Below are 18,321 nucleotides of genomic sequence, written 5' to 3'. Positions count from 1 at the left end.
AATCTGAGTTTTTTAATAAATCAGAAATCTTTGAAATTAGCGTTTTAGAGTTATAGATTATTGATAAGGGTCGAGAGAAAAAGAGTTCCTATATTTACTTTTTTTAAAAAATAAACCTTTTAATCTCTAAAATTTAAAAATGGTTATATTTTAATTTCAATTTGATTCATAACTTTTAAAATATTATATTTTTCTCTTAAATTTTGAATTAATTACTATATTTTAAGATTTTTTATTTTTATTTTCGGGTTTTTATCATTAATACTTACTTGTTAGATTTATTTTAATTAATTAAATAGTATGATGTACAAATTTTAATTAATTTTGATAGGAATGAATTTTTTTATTATAATTAATTTAAAAGAGTTAATCTAATTAATAAAAAATTAACATCAATCATAAATTAAAAAAAATTAGAGTAATAAGGAACTAAATAGGAATTAAACTCAAAACTTTAAATTAAAATTGAAAATTTGAAACTAAATAAAAACTATACTAAAAACTCAAAAATAAAAAATGTACTCGTTCAAAAAAAAATTATATATATATATATATATATAAAAGAATAAATTCTTTTATATCATTTTCTTTACGGAAGTTTCGTAAAATTGTATTTTTTGCCCATACCGTATGCAAACCGTGTTTCATCGAGGAGAATTTTTTTTAGTATTGAGAGAACCAATTAATTTATATCATTTTTATTTTAAAAAAAAAAAACAATATTCATTTTATTATATATATATAATAATGCATTTTTATTAGTTTATTTCACCCATCTGTTTATATCAAAATAAATAAAAGATAGAAAAAATTGCATGATTTCTTTTATAAAAAACTAAATAATTATCCAATAAGATTTTATAAACTTGATGGACTGATAAACAATTTATAAATAAATTAAAAAAAAAAAAAAAATTTTAAAATGAATTGATGTTTGTTTAAATGGAATAAGGTTTTATTGTGAACGTGGATCCAAATTTACACAGAGGGAAGGGATTAAGGTATGGTACGTAGTAGTGGAGAATGTGGTGTTCATAAGATAAACTTCACTCAAGTAATTCGATTTCGATTGTTACACAACATTAAAAAAAAAAGCATATAATATAATTTTAATGTACATGTGTTGAATGTTGATTTGGTGGTGAATTTGAAAATGAAGAAAAAAAGAAGGCATTTAATGATGGTGATGGGTGTCTCCTAGATTCCCTATATTGGATGAGTATTAAACAAGAATTCAAAGATTGGTCTAAAATTAATTATACATCTTCTTCTTCAACCCAACATTCATATCTAAATATTCTTTGGGTTCCTTTTTCTTTATGAGTTGGTGAATGGAAACCCATACATTTCCATATTCACTCCTCCAATTAAATTCATTCAAATATTTGTTCCATCTTTAGTGGGTATTAACACCATGATTAGTCAATTTTACGTTTGGTTTCGATTCTCAATATTTTTATTTATTTTGGATTCATTTAATTTTTTTTTTATTTTTTTTTTCATACTTTATTTGATAGTTTTTTCCTCTCCTAAAATGTTTTTGGACTAATTTATTTAAACATTTATAAGTTAAAATTTAGACTAAATTAATTTTTAAAAACTATTAGTTTTGGATGAACCAATTAAAAAAAAAAAAAAAAAAAACCTCTATGAGTTTCTAAGGGTTTTATTAATACCCTCTAAAAAAAATTAATAACTTAAAAAACATATTTAAATTTTTTTAAAAGTTTAAAAATACCCCTATTATTAATATATTATTTTTTTGAAGTAAGGTTAAAAAATTTAGAGATAATCTATAAAATGTTGATAGACGATTTTTGACCATATATTGACGGTAATAATTTTTGCGAATTCTTTTATAAAGTTGAAGGTGTTAATATTACTTTTAAAATTACATAGGTATTTTTTAAAGGATGGTAATGAAACTTTTTAAATTTTAACGATTTAAATGTATTTTTGAAATAAAATATTAATAGTTTACGGGTAAGAATATTTTTGTAGACTTCTTCAAAAATTTAAAGTTATTATTGACACTTTTAAAAGATATATAAATTTTAAGGGTATTTACTTTTATTAATTTAGCCTAAAATTATGTCCAAGATATTAACAAATTAAAATTTTATATTTTAATAATTTTGTTTTTAATAGATTTGAACTTTTTGGAATGAATTTTTGGTATTTTCTTTTTAATTCATATATGAAATTAATAATTTAAGATTTTATTAGACACGATTACATTAGATACGTTACTTTTATATTTAATAATTTGTTAACTTAAAAATATTAAATATGTAGAGAACGGGTAATAAATTAAACAAAATTAGCTTACAAAAATATTAAATAAATCTTAACTTTCGAGATTTTATAATTGATATAAATAGTAAATTAAAAAAAATTTAATTGTTACGGTATTCTAAAATCCTCATAAATAATCTTTACAACACGAATGAAAATTAATATTAACGGTTGAGCTATGGTTTGGTTTAGTAAGAAAATGAATAAAAAAACACTCAAATTTACTTATAAAAGTATTATTTTATAAAATATTAAATATTTTAAGATATCATATTTTACGTAATAAATCTTTTTAAATTTATTTCTTATACACTCGAAGATTAAAGGTATATAAGATCATATTGGAACGAGAGCAATCTTGAAAATAGAATAATTAAAAAAGTTTAAAAGAAAAGTTATTACATATACCAATAATGCAACGAAGTAATTTATTTTAAAATAAAAATATTGATGGAAGTTTATTTTTGAGAAAAGAAAAAAACAAAATATTATAAATGAATGACTAAGGCTGACACACGCATTTATATTTAATATATATATTGACGAAGATCATTGATAATTAAGTCATATTCCATAAATATATGAATATACTTTTCAAACTGTTTCCTTTCAAACTGAAAATTATTCAATTGGGTCCAAATCGATAATCAAATTCAAAGACCTAAGATTAATATGGGATTAATCCGATGATCCAGACCCGAAACGTGCACAATTGTTCATCAACTGCTGAAGCCTCCGCCGACAATAAATACTAGACCCCTTTCCGCTTCAGAAATTTCCATCTCGCTGTCAATAAATCGCTTTCAATTGGGTTTTCTTCTTCCCTCTCCATCCCATCCATGGCTGCTCCTTCTGTTCCCACCCATATGAAGGCTTGGGTCTACCATGATTTCGGCAACACTGCCGATGTTCTTAAACTCGATTCCAGTTTCCCTGTTCCTCAAATCAACCAACACCAGGTCCTCGTCAAGGTCGTTGCTGCATCTCTCAACCCCATTGATTACAAGAGGATCCATGGAAGTTTGAAAGCTTCTAACTACTCCCCTCCGGTCAGTTATCATTCTTTCTCCCTCTCTTTTTCTTTTGATTTTACATGGGTTGTTTTATTTTGATCTGAGCTTTTCTGGGTCTGTTCTTGATTTTGCATGCACGATACCATCTGATCTGGGTTGGGTTAAGGTCTTTTTCATCAGTACATATTGTGTAGTTCTTTCTGCCGTTTCTCATATGATCCTGAAGAAATTCATCTAACACCCTGTTGCAAACATAGAATCCTCTGCATTAATGAGAATATCTTGGTATATCTGGAATCTTAACATCTTTGAGATTTTAGACTGAATCTCGAAGTCAAACCATTCGGATCAAAGTAGACAATATCATATCATTTTGTTAAATGTGGATTAACAATTGAATGGATGCAAAATCAGGGTAGCTTATTGAGATGATTTTGTTCGTGTAATTCGACTAGCTTAACTAGTTATAGGTTAGAGATTCGAATCTCCGATGCTGTTGTTGAACTCAAATTGGTTTCTATAATTAATGAGATTGTGTGGAAGTTTGGGAACTAACATATTATGTGTGTTCTTGTTCCTGTAATTGATTTGTTCTTACAGTCAGTACCTGGCTATGATGTTGCTGGTGTGGTGGTGAAGGTGGGAAGTGAGGTGAAAAAGTTCAAGGTAGGAGACGAAGTATATGGAGATATAAATCACAAAGCACTAGATAAGCCAAAGAACGTTGGCACTTTGGCAGAATATACTGCTACAGAAGAGACAGTTTTGGCTCTGAAGCCTAACAATCTGAGTTTCTTAGAGGCTGCCAGCCTTCCCCTTGCCATGGAAACTGCCTATGAAGGTCTCGAACGGGTTGGGTTCTCTGCTGGAAAATCGATCCTTGTTTTGGGAGGGGCTGGCGGAGTCGGAGCTTATGTTATACAGGTAAATGATATCCGTGCTGCTACATTCATTGTCTAATAAGTTTTGTTCTTCTTCATTGCTGGCTAATGTGATCTTGGTGTTTCTGTATGAGACAGCTCGCAAAGCACGTGTTTGGTGCGTCGAGAGTTGTTGCTACTGCAAGCACATCAAAACAGGAATTCTTGAGTTGCTTGGGAGCTGATCAGCCTATTGATTACACAAAGGAAAACTTCGAAGACCTTCCCGAGAAATTCGATGTAGTCTACGATGCAGTCGGTAATAGTTACACTTCTTCACCTGATTGTTAATCTATGAGAAAATGTCTACAAGTGATCCATGTCTTGATTTTCAAACTGCAGGCCAGCCCAATAAAGCCGTTAAGGCGATCAAAGAAGGCGGGAATATCGTAAGCATTGCTGCACCAGTTGCAGAATTTCCAGATGCTTTCTTCCTTCTTACTTCAGATGCTGCCATGTTGGAGAAACTGAAACCTTACCTGGAAAATGGAAAGGTGAAGCCGATCATCGACCCCAAATCTCCATTCCTGTTCTCCGACACTCTCGATGCATTCGCCTATCTCGAAACCTCCCGAGCTACTGGGAAAGTTATGGTTTATCCCATCCCTTAGAAGCAAGTTTCTTAATCAGTTTTCTGTCATAATGCACCGGAGAAGAATCCATGTTGTGTTTGGGAAAATAAGTTGTGTAAAATCTGCACACCATGTTTCTTGTTCATCTTGTTTAATGTACATTGTTGTGATGTTTGCTGTTTTAGAGCTGGAACGAAATAGCTTTTGACCATAATTTTGAGAGTTTTATTTAAATTTGCAATGCATAAACACATTCTTCTCCATATTTATTACAAACTTATCATATGATTTATGAACTATAATGTTTAATTAAGGTCTAATTAAGCTTGGAGTCCAAGCACCAGCAATAATAATCAGATCTTGAGACTTCCAACATCTGTTCTGGGCTCATCCTTTCAAGCTCAAATTGCTTCCAAATTGCAAAATTGTTCTTGTTTTGTGGGTCAGAAGCCAATGGATACTCCTCTATCTTGTGAACTTGGGATCTCATTCTCATGTACAACCTCATGGTCGCTACACAATCCTCGTAAGGATCTTTGTTTTCGTTTTGAATATCGTATCTGCATAAACAAACGACACCCGACTTGTTATCAATTTTCATCGTAATATATACAAAACTATTCGTTATATATCAAAGATGCGAATTTATCATACATGCAGGTGAAAAACGTGAAAAACACAATAAAGATCTACAGCTTTCCCTTTTGGGCTTCCCCGGTTTTTAAAACCACCGTTTTGAAGGGGGTGTTTCGTTCTCCTCCCCACCTGATGTGGGATGTCACAATCCACCCCCTTCAAGGCCCAGCGTCTTTGCTGGCATACCGCCTCGTGTCCACCTCCTTTGGGGTTCGACCTCCTCGTTGGCTCTGATACCATTTGTAACGGTCCAAGCCTATTGCTAGTAAATATTACGAGGTTTCCCTTTCGAGTTTCTTCTCAAGGTTTTTAAAACGTGTTTACTAGGGGAAGGTTTCCATGCTATTATAAAGAAAATTTGGTTCTCCTCCCAACCAACATGGGATCTCCATTGCTCTAATTTGAAATTTATCAAACACAATCATAAAAAAGTTGTCTTTTTCTTTATAAATTTTTGAACTTTTTATCCGAATGGTGAGATTTCTTGTATATAAAAAAAAAGATCTAAGGATGAATTATGAGGTAGGTAGGGTTATGTGGAACTTGCCCAAGATATGCTTGTGTTAGATAGTGGAGAGAATTGGTGAGCTTGCTTGTTTTCATCAATGGTGGATAGTAGGCAGTGTCCCTGTGAAAAATTCATATAAAAAAAAACTAAAACCAAAGTTTCATATATGGAAAGAACTCAAAGTATGTACCTTATCATGAATGGTGGATACTCAATTTGCAAGCTTTTGAGGTGATCTCCCAAGCCATGACCCACAAGAATCCTTGCTTTCCCTCCCACCCCAGGTCGAATCTTCCACATCGGCTCACCATTGCACAGGATGTCTTCAATTTTCTTCCCAACTTGCTTCAATGGCATTGCATGATCCCTCATGTATTCTGGACCAACGCCCGTGGACTCCAACCTGCATATGATAATTCAAAAGATGAGCCCTTTGGGTTAGTTTAGTTCTAAAGTTGGGATGTGTTGTAGTACCTATAGTTTGTGATGGGGAGCGTTGGGTTGACATAAGTAGAGAAAATGATGGTTTCGTTTTCGTCAATCAGGCAGACCCTTGCGCATATATCTAACGACCCATCGCTGCCACCGCCCACCATTCTGCAAGCTAATGCCACTGCTTCATGGCGCCTCATGCGGCCGTTGTCGCTCGTCAATTTGTCATAAATTCCCATGTTGCGAAAACGGGCCATGGTTTGACTCTGTAAGGAAGCAATTTTGATGTCAAATAAGAAATAAAACGCATTTCAACCCAACAAGCACACACCACCACACACCACCACGCACGCACCACCGTACTGCTAGTAGATATTGTCCTTTTTATCCTTTCCCTTTTGAATTTTTCCTTCAAAGCTATGCTAAGGAGAGGTTTTCCATGTGGCTGAGAGCCCTCATAGCCCAAGCACAACAACACAATTATGTAGGGCGCGCTCTACCATTGAGCTAATAGCCCGTCGTGCGGACTCCTGCTGGGGCCCGCTATGCCAAAAGCGAGAGAAACTCCATCCCTCTCTTTCTTTTTTCGCCCCCATTTTCACGTCCTTATAAAAGTTGCTTTGTTCTTCTCTCCAAACAATGTGGGATCTCACGATCTACCCTCTTCAGGACCCAGCGTCCTCACTAACACTCGTTCCCTTCTCTAATCGTTGTGGGACCCCCCAATTTACCTCCTTGGGGTCAGTGTTCTTGTTGGCACACTGCCTTGTGCCAAACCCCTTTGGGAGCCTCCTTATTGGCACGTCGTCCCGTGTCTGACTTTGATACATTACTGTGAGATCCCACATCAGTTGAAGAGGAGAACGAAACATTTTTTTATAAGGGTGTGGAAACCTCTCCCTAATAGACACGTTTTAAAAGCCTTGAAGGACAATATTTGATAGAAGTGAACTTGAGTTTTTACCGTTGATGAAAAACATTTTTCACATACGGAATTTGGAGATCGAAGTTGACATCTTTCTTGGTGAAGCCTCAAGGTGTGAGGACTCTCAAAGATGGCTAAGCAGATTTTGCATCCTCTCGTGCCGAATATGTTGTTGCATTCTTGCTTCGGCAGAGGCCCTGATGAAAGTAGTGTTTATAAGCTTAAATATCGTAATTTTAAAACTAAAAATGGAAACTTTGGCGTACCAATGAGATGTTCTCTGAGAGATTCAAAGGATCTGCAGTGTTTGTGGCAAAGGGAGCAAGTTGGTTCATGAAGTGAGTGAAACGAGAGTCTCATATGCTCTACCAAGTGCTCTATCTTGTTGAACTGCCTGAAGCAAGCTGCACATTTGTGCCTGCACTTTCAAACAATTATACACACTTTAACAAAACCCTCCAAAGAATGCTACAAATTAAGAGAGACAGAGAGAGAGACCTTAGTGTTTCAGATGGGTGATCCATAAACGCTCGTACTAAACCAAACCAAACCAAATCGAACCGAACCCTACTGATAAATGGTGGCAAAAGAGAAGGTATTTATAACGCTGGCTCGGGTTCTCGAACGGGCGATGGCACTTGATTTTGCAGAGGGAAAGGGAGTTTGAGGTGAATATATAACCCTATTCTTCTCCTGGTTAGAAATGGAGTGATCCAGAAAGGGTTGGGGTCCCATAATAAAGGAACCAGAATATTTGTATATATTCAGCTAGGGCTACATGCTGAGGATATGATCAAAGTCTCCATATTATTTATTCCTATATCACTTCCATCACAACAAAATTAAAAAAAAAAGTAAAAAATATGCTAATTCTAGATTTTTATACATGAGCGCTCTTATTCGGTTAGTTACGACTTTTCGTTCGACATTTTAGTTGAGCATTCAGGACATAAGGGCTTGCAGAATTGTGAAAGACCCGATCGACCCGTTCTACCATAAGTACCTCTGTATTAGGTCGAGTAGGGTTTGACAATCAATAATTGAAAAAATTCGCGCGTAGAAATTCAAGACCTATGGTTCTAGTTGAACTGAAGAGAACAAAATTCTCATCGGTGTCTATAGCCACAACTCATTTAAACATATATTCTCAACCAATACATCAAATGCTTGAAGCTTATTACCGGGTTGCGAAGAATAATCGATGGGTTTTCAAATTTATATGGATCAAATTTAACTTAATTTTTCATTTCAATCCTCATTTCAAAATTGGTGAGATCATGAAATGAATAGGGAAAGTTATTTTAAGACTCTTTTGTGAGATTGATCCTTTTCCTCAGCACGTACGTGCATGAATGGAACCAACATGATAACTTCACTAAAGAAATAAATCAATAAAATATTGGAATACGTGTCTTTCTTAGAGGCACTAGTTGTCGAGGTAATAGCATTAGAAAGAGGTTTGAGCATTCAAGTAAATGAATGGTACACGAACGAACCAACCCTATAATAGTACCTCTTATAGATTTTCTTAATAAATATGTGAGTGAAGACAAAACATGTTAGAAGAACGGTAAGAAGACGTAACGGAACGTAAGAAGTTATATTCAAATTAAACACATTTTATTCCTATTCTTTAACATTATTTGTCAAAAAAATATTCAAATATTCATATTCTTACCCTTTTATCTGTCCAAAAAACTCCTTTTTTTTTTTACCTAAAGTAAGAAAATGAGAAATTTTGTTATCTTTTTCCTTTTTCGTTCTATAAAAGTAAGAAACAGAATAACAAAAGGTAAAAGATTTAAATTTAATTTATCCTTAAAGTATACAAAAAAAAAAAAAAAAAAAAAAAAAAAAAAAAAAAAAAAAAAAAAAAAAAAAAAANAGATTAAATCAAAACAACAATAACTTAGTACTGAGACATGGATTTCATGTTTGACTTTTAGAAACGTGGGAGAGAAATGGTGAGACATTCTTTTGACAAAATGGGTTTTGTCTTTGATGAAGAGAATAGAACAAAGTTGCAATTCAAATGGGAAGGAACCATTATTCTGTGTTGCTCTTTTTGTGGCTCACTGCCACTTACAGGTATCTTCCCAAGTCAACTCTATTTGCTTATCGAGGGACGTTGCAGCCCACTGGAACCAATATCATTTGTTATTGTCTACTTTGGGTATAAGCTCGTCTTACTTTTGACTTCACCCATGGATCTTGTTTTGGTTGCATTCCCATTGTTTGCTTTTAGTTTCACTTAACGGGTCGGATATGAATAAAGATGAATGGAAGAATCTAGAAAATGAGAGGAAGTTGAGGGATTTTGACTTTGAAAAAGGTAGAGTGGGGATCAGTCAAATAGGAGATTCTTTGGGCTTGAAAAATAAATGTGAACCATATCAGCAGGGGATCTTGATAGGGATCCTTCTTTGAAGATACCAGGAAACAAAAAAGGTGAAAGAATAGTTGATGATCATGTTATTCGGTGCTCCGACTTTATGGTTTTCAATTCAATGTAGAGAGATTCCACGTTGGTTGGAGAGGAGAATGAATCATTTCTTATAAGGATGTGGAAACCTCTCCCTAACAAATGCGTTTTAAAAACTTTGAGGAGAAGTTCAGAAGAGAAAGTCTAAAAAGAACAGGATCTGCTACAGTGAACTTGAGCTTGGGTTGTTGCAAATGGTATCAGAGTCAAACACCGAGTAATATGCCATCGAAGACCCTAAGCCTCCAAAGGAGTGGATGGAGATCCCGCATCGGTTGGAGAAGAAAACGAACAGAAGTCTTCTTTATAAAAGTGTAGAAAGCTCTGTCTAACAGACACGTTTTAAAAATCTTGAGGGGAAGCCCAAAGATATGCTAGTGTTACATAAAGCTGAAAGTTGTTACACAAGGATGAGGAGATCATTATATACATTACATACAGAGTTTTCTTTATCATTCTTTGCTTGAAATCTTCAACTTGACACCCTCCACGGATTATCAGATGGAGAGGACAACAAAGCATACATTAAAAGGGTATGGAAACCTCTCCATAACAGACGTGTTTTAAAACCGTGAGACTGACAGCGATACGTAACGGGTCAAAGCGGACAATATCTGCTAGCGATGGATTTAGGCTGTTACAAATAGTATCAGACCCAGACACCAGGCAGTATGCCAACCAGGAGATATTGGGCCCTAAGGGAGGTGGATTGTGAGATCCCACCTTGGTTGGAGGAGGAAACAAAACATTCCTTATAAGGGTGTGAAAACTTCTCCCGAACAGACACATTCTAAAACCTTGAAGGGAAGTTCAGAAGGAAAACCCAAAGAGAGTAATCAATATCTACTAGCGGTGGGCTTGGACTATTACAACTACGAACCTAGAAATTTTTTTGGAAGAAAAAAAGGATTACAAAGAAATGAGTGGTTGATAATAGATGACAAGAACTCCAAAACAAACAGGAAGCAAAATGAGTGGAGAATCAGTTGACAACCACATATTATATTTTCAAAAGGTGTGGCTACAGTTCATGCTCACATGTTCAATGTTAAGCATTTTCTTGATATGAATCAACAAGTAATTCATCAAACTTACTGTCATTATCATACATCATGAGCAGCTTGACAAGCTTTATCAATCGACAATGGTGGGTCTGAAAATGAACCATTCAAAATATGGTTAGCAAGCCACAAGTTTGCAGCCTCAGAGTAGTGTATGCCATCCCAACTAACATGCTTTGATGGATCTTTGCAAGGATTATTCTCATAAAGTGTTCCATTCACAACTTCTTTCTTCCCACAGTTAATATAAAAGCCATGAAAGCTCCCACAACAAAACTTCACTGGATTAACAAAACCTGCCACCAATTCCAATACTAAAGTTAACTTCCGATCGATATTTTGAACGGACATCGAGATAAAAAGGTGACAACCTTGCGCTTTTGCGTCGCTTATGAGCAGATATTTGGCTGAATACATGTCTACGTGTGTGATTCTAGCTTGAGGAAGCTTTTTCCTTAGCTCTAGCAGCAGATTCTTAAGCTGTCGGTTGAGTTCTCGAGCGACTTCATTTGCACTCTTCACGCACCCGACACTGTCTATATTACCTGGCCTCTTGTTATCCAGAATGGCAAAAGGCAGACATCCAATTGGACCTGTGTTATGCACCCAGAAATATCTTGCCCCTTCCTTGTACAGTTGCTGAAACATACACCAAAAAACAACATCAGAGCTTTCATTAAAGTTTCTGGAAGTGTTTTTGTAATGACCTGATTTTCCGCACACACATCGGTCGGAGTCATCACTTAACAACAAAAAATGTATAATTTATGCATTTGTAACCACCCAAGCCCACTGCTAGCAGATATTGTTCTCTTTGGACTTTTTCCTCGAGGTTTTAAAATGCGTCTGTTAAGGAGAGGTTTTCACACCCTTATAAGGAATGCTTCGTTCGCCTCTCCAACCGATGTGTGTGCGGAAAGTCGGGTCATTACAGTTTTTATGTGCATTGTTGAGTGAGTGATTTAGATTGCCTACTTCCACAGCTTCAGAGAATGTGTTTAGTATATCTGGAATTGAAGCTTTAACTTGTTCTTCTGATGAGTGTTGGAAACCGTAGGAGAGATCGTTCTGTGCGATATCGAACGTATATAGTGCCTTCGGAAACTCCTGGGGCCTCGCTATACTTTTCATTGGTAGAGATGTCCTGTCTGTCAACATGTAGCCAACATTTGTGTTAGAAAATTCATACAACAAAGAGAGGAAGCTCTGTTCTATTCTGAGAAGTGTAATGTGCAAAGAATAATTATTGAGAAACTGACTGTTGGAGCGGAGTCGATTGTATAGATAGGTCGAGCGGGATTTGAATTGGATGAACTGTGATACTTGGAGGCCGAGATGAAAAGGGCTGTAACCACCAGGACGAATCGACGAACCTCCTGTTGCAAAGTTAGCTCCATGCCTAAAGCTTGTTCCTACTGAGTCCAGATATGCACTCAGATATGGAAATTTCAGCTTCTCAGCTGCAGAAAATCACACAAATCATAAGAGCTCAAAATGGAGTTAATTCAACTATGATTTTGAGTTCAAGAATAGGTGGATTCCAGTTGAATTGTGGTTCTTATTGAGCTATGATTTACAGTGTAAGTAATTTGTGCATAACCTTCACAAACAGAGAGATATGAACAAATTTGGTAAGTTACCAATGAAGTCTATAATGAGACGGCCATCACAGGCCCTCCCAGAAGGATGTCCAAAGAAGGTTACGCCATTAGGTGACTGAATCACATTGAATGCAGCCGATATTCCTCCAGTGTCCGAGTTTGAGTCGCCGAAGTTGTACACAGCCGGAAACCCACAACCGGAGCCGCTGCCGCCAGCCAACGCCACCGTTCGTCCCACTAAACCCAGAAACAGAAACACCAACACACGACGGAGCTTAAGTGGGTCCATAATTTTCCACCACGCTAAGCAAAAGCAATGCCTCTCAGACTTTGAATGGTTTGATAGGCAACTTGTGATAATGGGAAGTAGCGGCGCACTGAGACGAAATGAGCGGAGAGTGGATTTTAGATGGATTGAATTTGGAGAAGGGTACGACATAGGGGCGCCACAAGCGTGGACAAAGGAGAAGAAAATTGAACATCCTTGTTCTACGCATGGGTTGTCCTGACATAGTACAACAGATCTTTGTATTTTTCTGAACATGTTAATCTTCTTAGCACATGACAGGGATTTGTCCATGGCCAAGAAATTTCCCAACCCCAAGAAAACACTGTGAGTTCTAACGGCCTAAGTCCACCACTAGTAGATATTGTCCAATTTGGGCGCTACTGAGAGATTTTCACACCCCAATACTTTGTTCTCTTCTACAACTGATGTAAAATCTCAGAATTCACCCTATTTGGGCCCAACATCCTTGCTCGCTTTCGTTCCTCTCTCCAATCGATGCGCAAAGCAAGACCCAGCGTCCTCGCTAGCACACCGCCTGGTGTCCACCCTCCTTCGGGGCTCAGCATCCTCACTGGCACACCACCCGGTGTCTGGCTCTAGTACCACTTGTAATAGCTCAAGTCCAACTCTAGCATATATTGTTCTCTCTGGGTTTTCCTTTCCAAGCCTTCCCTCAAGGTTTTAAAACGCGTCTGGTAGGGAGAGGTTTCCACACCCTCATAAGTAATGTTTCGTTCCCCTCTCCAACCGATATGAGAGGAAACCAGACGCGTTTTAAAAACCTTGAAGGGAAGCTCAAAGAGGACAATATTTGCTAGCGGTTGACTTGGACAGTCACATGAGTCATTCACCTTCTCACAATAAAAAATCAAAGATATGGAGAAAATCTTCAAAAGCTCTTGCAAACAATTCAACAATCTCAAAATCATAGATACTAAATAATTTGATGTTTAGAAACATAGAAACTACTAAGCAGGAGAACCTAACCTTGTATGCAATAAAAGCTGCAAGTTGCACATAAGATATGTAACCTTAGGCAAATGAGGCTACACAAAAGAATGATAACTCTGTCAATGAATATAATGATTTAGGCAGTACCATGTTTGCCATAGCAGAGACAGTATTTACTACTACGACACAGGTTGCCAGTGAAGCTGTCTTGAGCTCCAAGTACTTTTGGTTGGTGAACAAGGAAGTATAATGGTCGGAAGCCTCTTGCTCTCCTCGAGATGAGGAAAATCGATTGTATAGTGAAGCCCACGGCTCTCTTGCCGAGCGAGGGCGCTGCTAACAACTAGCTTTGCGCAGCAAAACAGGTTCCTCATTTCACAAACCTGCAGAGCCACCATTGTTGGCTCCCATCCTTGATGAAACAAGTACTCCTCCCATGTTGCTTCTAGCTCACTGATCTTCTGCTCAGCAGTCTCGAGCCTGGTGGTTGACCGAACAATTCCGACATACTTCCACATGATTAGTTGTAATTGTTTCCTTACGTTGTTTGTCATAGATATGATTCTGCTCATGAAATGGTTTCCAAGGGACAGGGGAACAAATGGTCTAGCCCACCTATTCAAGGCACTGGAATCAAAACTTGAGCTCTTCATATGAACAACAGAGGGCTCAACTGCCCTTCGTGCAAAAACTAGAGCTTCGAGCAATGAGTTGCTAGCTAGACGGTTAGCTCCGTGTAAACCCGTGCAAGCAACCTCACCGGCCACGTATAGACCCTGCACATTAGTCTCTCCCTGAAGCCCTGCACGAACTCCTCCACAAATGTAATGGGCAGCAGGAACTACTGGGATTGGCTGGCATGTAATGTCCAAACCATACTTGAGGCACTCAGCAGCAATGTTGGGGAAATGAGAGAGAATACTTTCCCTGGGTTTGTGACTAATATCTAGTAGCACATACTTCTCATTTCGCTTTTTCAGCTGGTCGTCTATGCTTCTAGCCACAACGTCTCTGGGGGCGAGCTCGGCTCTCTCATCATACAACGGCATAAATCTTTCCATACTTAAATTGTACAGGATACCGCCATCACCCCTAACGGCTTCAGTAATAAGAAAAGCGTTTTCTCTCGGCTTGTCTGGTCTGACTGGAAGGCCCTCATCAGCTAAGGCAGTTGGGTGGAACTGCACAAATCTGCATTAGATACCAAATTTAATTAGAACCATGACTCCTATCATCCTTAATCATTCCCCGAATCGACCCGAGGAAATGAAGCAAAACTACAAATTAACCAACAAAACAAGAACGAAGCTACTCCTGCATCCTCAAAGCGATACTTGGAAGGTAAGATGATGTGTCTTTCGATTGTTTATTTAGATATTTTATTGTCTAATTGTAACGGCCCAAGCCCACTGCTAGCAGATATTGTCCTCTTTGGGCTTTTCCTTTCGAGCTTCCCTTCAAGGTTTTTAAAACGTGTCTACTAGGGAGAGATTTTCACACCTTTATAAAGAATGTTTCGTTCCCCTCTCCAACCGATGTGGGATCTCACCATCCACCCCCTCTTCAGGGCCCAGCGTCCTCACTAGCCCACCACCCGGTGTCTTTAATATAGTTGTTTATTGTGTCTTTTAATTGTAGGAGTAGAATTTGGTAATGTGTAGCATTCATTCCCTCTGGAAAATGATAATTGTACTTACAAGGATCGTATACTTGGGAAACCGAGCAACGCTTATCAACCAAACTCAGGAACAATCATGATGCATAAAATAAATCGCAATAACTGAGATGGTTACTCACTCCATGTTGGAAATTACAGCTTGAGCTCGATGAGACATGGCAATTCCATCTCCTGTGGCAACCTTTAAGCAAATACCAACCAACATTAGTTTAATTAGTTTCATTTAGAAGGTTGTAGATCGGGAAACGAAAAGTACCGGGGGATTCGTTGTTGATGGATACATATGTCCAGCTCCACCCGAGGCAAGTAAAGTCACCTTTGAAATAAACCGTGTTACCTGGAAGTACACGAGAGAAACGACGTTAAAAAGCAGAATACATGAATTGACTAAGACTCAGAATTGCGTCCTGATAATTTGATATGTGTTGGGATGAATTGAGACATCACCTCCCGTGTCTCGGCGTTCAAAGTATCAACGCCAACACAAACAATGTCAGAACCATCCTGCAACATTAGCAACATCATTTCATGTTACTGAATTCTAAAGCATTTGATTTGTACTTTGATATTACTCTGATGTCTAAATTTCTCACGTTTTTTTTTGATACAATCGCTAAAATCAGAAGAAACAACAGACAAAAGCAAACCTCGGAAGTTAGCAAGTCGATTGCAAAATGGTGCTGAAGCACAAAAATGTTAGGATCCCTAACAACTGCCTCCAAAAGAGCCCGCTCGATTTCCCTTCCAGTCATATCTGCAGCATGAACAATCCGACGATGAGAGTGTCCCCCTTCCCTTGCTAGATGCAAGTTACCATCTTCCCCATGGTCGAACGATGCGCCCATAGCAATCAACTCTCTGATTCTGTCAGGTCCTTCTGTACATACAACCTAAAGAAAATAGGCAACTTCAAAAGAAAGAAAGAAAGAAAGAAAAATGGTATTGAAGCTTATGATAAGCTGGAAAACATACTCTAACTGTCTCCTCGTCGCACAGATGAGCTCCGGCTACAATGGTGTCCTGCACATGACTTTCAACAGAGTCTGAAGGACAAAGAACAGCACTAACACCACCTTGAGCATAATTTGTGTTGCTCTCATGAGGCTCAGCCTTGGTAATCACAGCTACAGACCCGTGTTTCGCAACTTCAAGAGCATAACGAAGGCCAGCAACTCCGCTACCAATAATAACAAAATCAAAATATTTCGTTGAACCGTCATTCAAGCACGCTGAAGCGACTGTAGTCGGAGTTCTCCATTTCCCATTAATTGTAGGTTGGGAAGTCTTGCTGCTTTGTAAATGTGAGAACTTGCTTAACCTATGCGACCTGAACAATCGTGTCAAACAATAAGTAACATGAAGTCCATGGTGTTAAACAGGTAAAAAGTATGCATCAATTTGTCGAACATAACTCAATGCAAGATAGAAATAAAAGTATCAAACAAGAAAAAACTGTCTTATGCAAAGCTCTTCCGTGTAATGTCAAAGTTCAGTGGATATAAAGAGAAGCTATTCCCCGATCCCGTCATATTTGGACGATAATTTCTGATATTAACTCTATAAATGTGAGATACCCAGGTACTGTTCAGCTGGAACCCATCAACAAACATGATATTGACAAAATGATAGAAGTGATCCAGGGAGGAATGCAGTAAACCACAGTTTGTTTTGATCATTATATTCATCTAGTTCGGTATCTATGTTCCGTACCGTGAGAACTCATCCTGTGAGCATCTTTTGAAAGCTATACTAGCATCCCATTGAGCTTTTCTACAACCTTGCCACTTCAAGTCTACCGCCCTGCAGAACAGTTTGCAGCTTCCAACAGGTATACAAATCGCCATTGCAGCCCTTCAGCCAACAAGAGTAAGAGAAATCACATGTCAGCGCTTCCTATGAGACGTTTCGTTTCGAAATGTTATTCGATTCTCAGAGACAACAGGCATGGTTCATAAAGAAACAAGAACAATTGTTGGCATAAATCACTTCCAAGTATCCTAAGTGTCTAAAGAGATGTAAAAACGGGTTAGCTACTCTTCTTCATTGCATGCACTGCCTTCTTCCATTCATTCGAGAGCTTTCTTTATCCCTTAGAGATTCCCACAAGCCAATTCACGTTCTACTTTGAAATTCATATGAAAACTGACCCAGTTCAAGTAATCATGATCTCAATCCCTCAAAATTGATAAAGCTAACAAAGAGGAAAAAGATTCTAAAGGGCAAAAAATCAACATCCACCGTTCAAACGGGGGTAAAACAGATATGAATCTGGTCGACATGGAAAACTGGATTTCCCTTATGAAAGATAAAACAGAGTGAAATATCGAACAACATAAATGAAATGGGGAGAAATACCTGCGAAAACCGCAAGAAGACGTTGAATCAAACAGCTAAAATGAAGGGTCTTCTCAGGGTTTCAGAGACTTAAAACAGAGCAGCCGAACCAAGGACAAAATCTCAATCTGGGTTTTGTTATTGCTGATTAGGCAGACAAGGGAACGTAAGGAACGACAAGAGCAAGAACAAATACGAGGAGAAAAGCAAGAACAGAGAGAGATTCGGATTAACTACAAGGAAGAGAAATTGCAGGAATTAATAGGGAAAAAGTGAATGGGGAAATGGAGTTGAAACGGAATGGCGAAGAAGCAGAGGCGCAGAAAGGTTGCCCACTGTTTTCCTGATGCGCCACGCCCATGAAGTTGGCGCCATCCCATTCTTATATGCAGCCATCACAATTCCCCATTGTAATAGCCATATGTGCTCCTTGTCGTCTTCCTTTTTACCTTTTTTAACTCATCAAGTGAATCCACCCTTAGAATCAACAAAAGCTCACTTTTTTTCTCCTCTTATGGTTGGTTGTAGGTGCCTTATTTGCAATCAATTTGTGACATTTTAAAAATTAGCTTACCCACAAAATTGTCTCCAATAACTATCATATTTCGACTCAAAACTATTCAA

At 37.4% G+C, this 18,321-nt stretch overlaps 4 protein-coding genes across 4 annotated transcripts; 1 reads left to right on the top strand and 3 right to left on the bottom strand.

The window, feature by feature from the left end:
- The first annotated feature begins 2,919 nt into the window (after positions 1 to 2,919).
- On the top strand, positions 2,920 to 5,065 carry LOC111803230 (2-methylene-furan-3-one reductase-like). The gene is made up of 4 exons (XM_023687549.1): positions 2,920 to 3,344; positions 3,909 to 4,232; positions 4,328 to 4,487; positions 4,571 to 5,065. Exons 1-4 carry the CDS (start codon positions 3,135 to 3,137, stop codon positions 4,837 to 4,839), a joined length of 963 nt encoding a protein of 320 aa, XP_023543317.1. The 5' UTR covers positions 2,920 to 3,134; the 3' UTR covers positions 4,840 to 5,065.
- LOC111803224 (RNA exonuclease 4-like) lies at positions 4,962 to 7,865 on the bottom strand. The gene is made up of 7 exons (XM_023687542.1): positions 7,800 to 7,865; positions 7,568 to 7,719; positions 7,368 to 7,498; positions 6,419 to 6,642; positions 6,135 to 6,347; positions 5,984 to 6,064; positions 4,962 to 5,360 (listed from the first exon to the last, which is right to left on the bottom strand). Exons 1-7 carry the CDS (start codon positions 7,823 to 7,825, stop codon positions 5,117 to 5,119), a joined length of 1,071 nt encoding a protein of 356 aa, XP_023543310.1. The 5' UTR covers positions 7,826 to 7,865; the 3' UTR covers positions 4,962 to 5,116.
- A 2,893-nt stretch (positions 7,866 to 10,758) lies between these two features.
- On the bottom strand, positions 10,759 to 13,251 carry LOC111803217 (GDSL esterase/lipase At3g27950-like). The gene is made up of 5 exons (XM_023687529.1): positions 12,485 to 13,251; positions 12,104 to 12,304; positions 11,820 to 11,992; positions 11,216 to 11,483; positions 10,759 to 11,140 (listed from the first exon to the last, which is right to left on the bottom strand). Exons 1-5 carry the CDS (start codon positions 13,023 to 13,025, stop codon positions 10,887 to 10,889), a joined length of 1,437 nt encoding a protein of 478 aa, XP_023543297.1. The 5' UTR covers positions 13,026 to 13,251; the 3' UTR covers positions 10,759 to 10,886.
- A 388-nt stretch (positions 13,252 to 13,639) lies between these two features.
- LOC111780053 (L-aspartate oxidase, chloroplastic-like) lies at positions 13,640 to 18,083 on the bottom strand. Its single transcript, XM_023660357.1, has 8 exons — positions 17,719 to 18,083; positions 17,074 to 17,214; positions 16,336 to 16,690; positions 16,011 to 16,253; positions 15,811 to 15,867; positions 15,620 to 15,700; positions 15,483 to 15,544; positions 13,640 to 14,876 (listed from the first exon to the last, which is right to left on the bottom strand). Exons 2-8 carry the CDS (start codon positions 17,205 to 17,207, stop codon positions 13,865 to 13,867), a joined length of 1,944 nt encoding a protein of 647 aa, XP_023516125.1. The 5' UTR covers positions 17,208 to 17,214; positions 17,719 to 18,083; the 3' UTR covers positions 13,640 to 13,864.
- Between the last annotated feature and the right edge of the window lie 238 nt (positions 18,084 to 18,321).

Source organism: Cucurbita pepo, chromosome LG01 (genome assembly GCF_002806865.2).
Source record: "Cucurbita pepo subsp. pepo cultivar mu-cu-16 chromosome LG01, ASM280686v2, whole genome shotgun sequence".
In the NCBI taxonomy this organism is placed as follows: Eukaryota; Viridiplantae; Streptophyta; class Magnoliopsida; order Cucurbitales; family Cucurbitaceae; genus Cucurbita; species Cucurbita pepo.
This window is presented reverse-complemented; position numbering and strand designations above follow the sequence as displayed.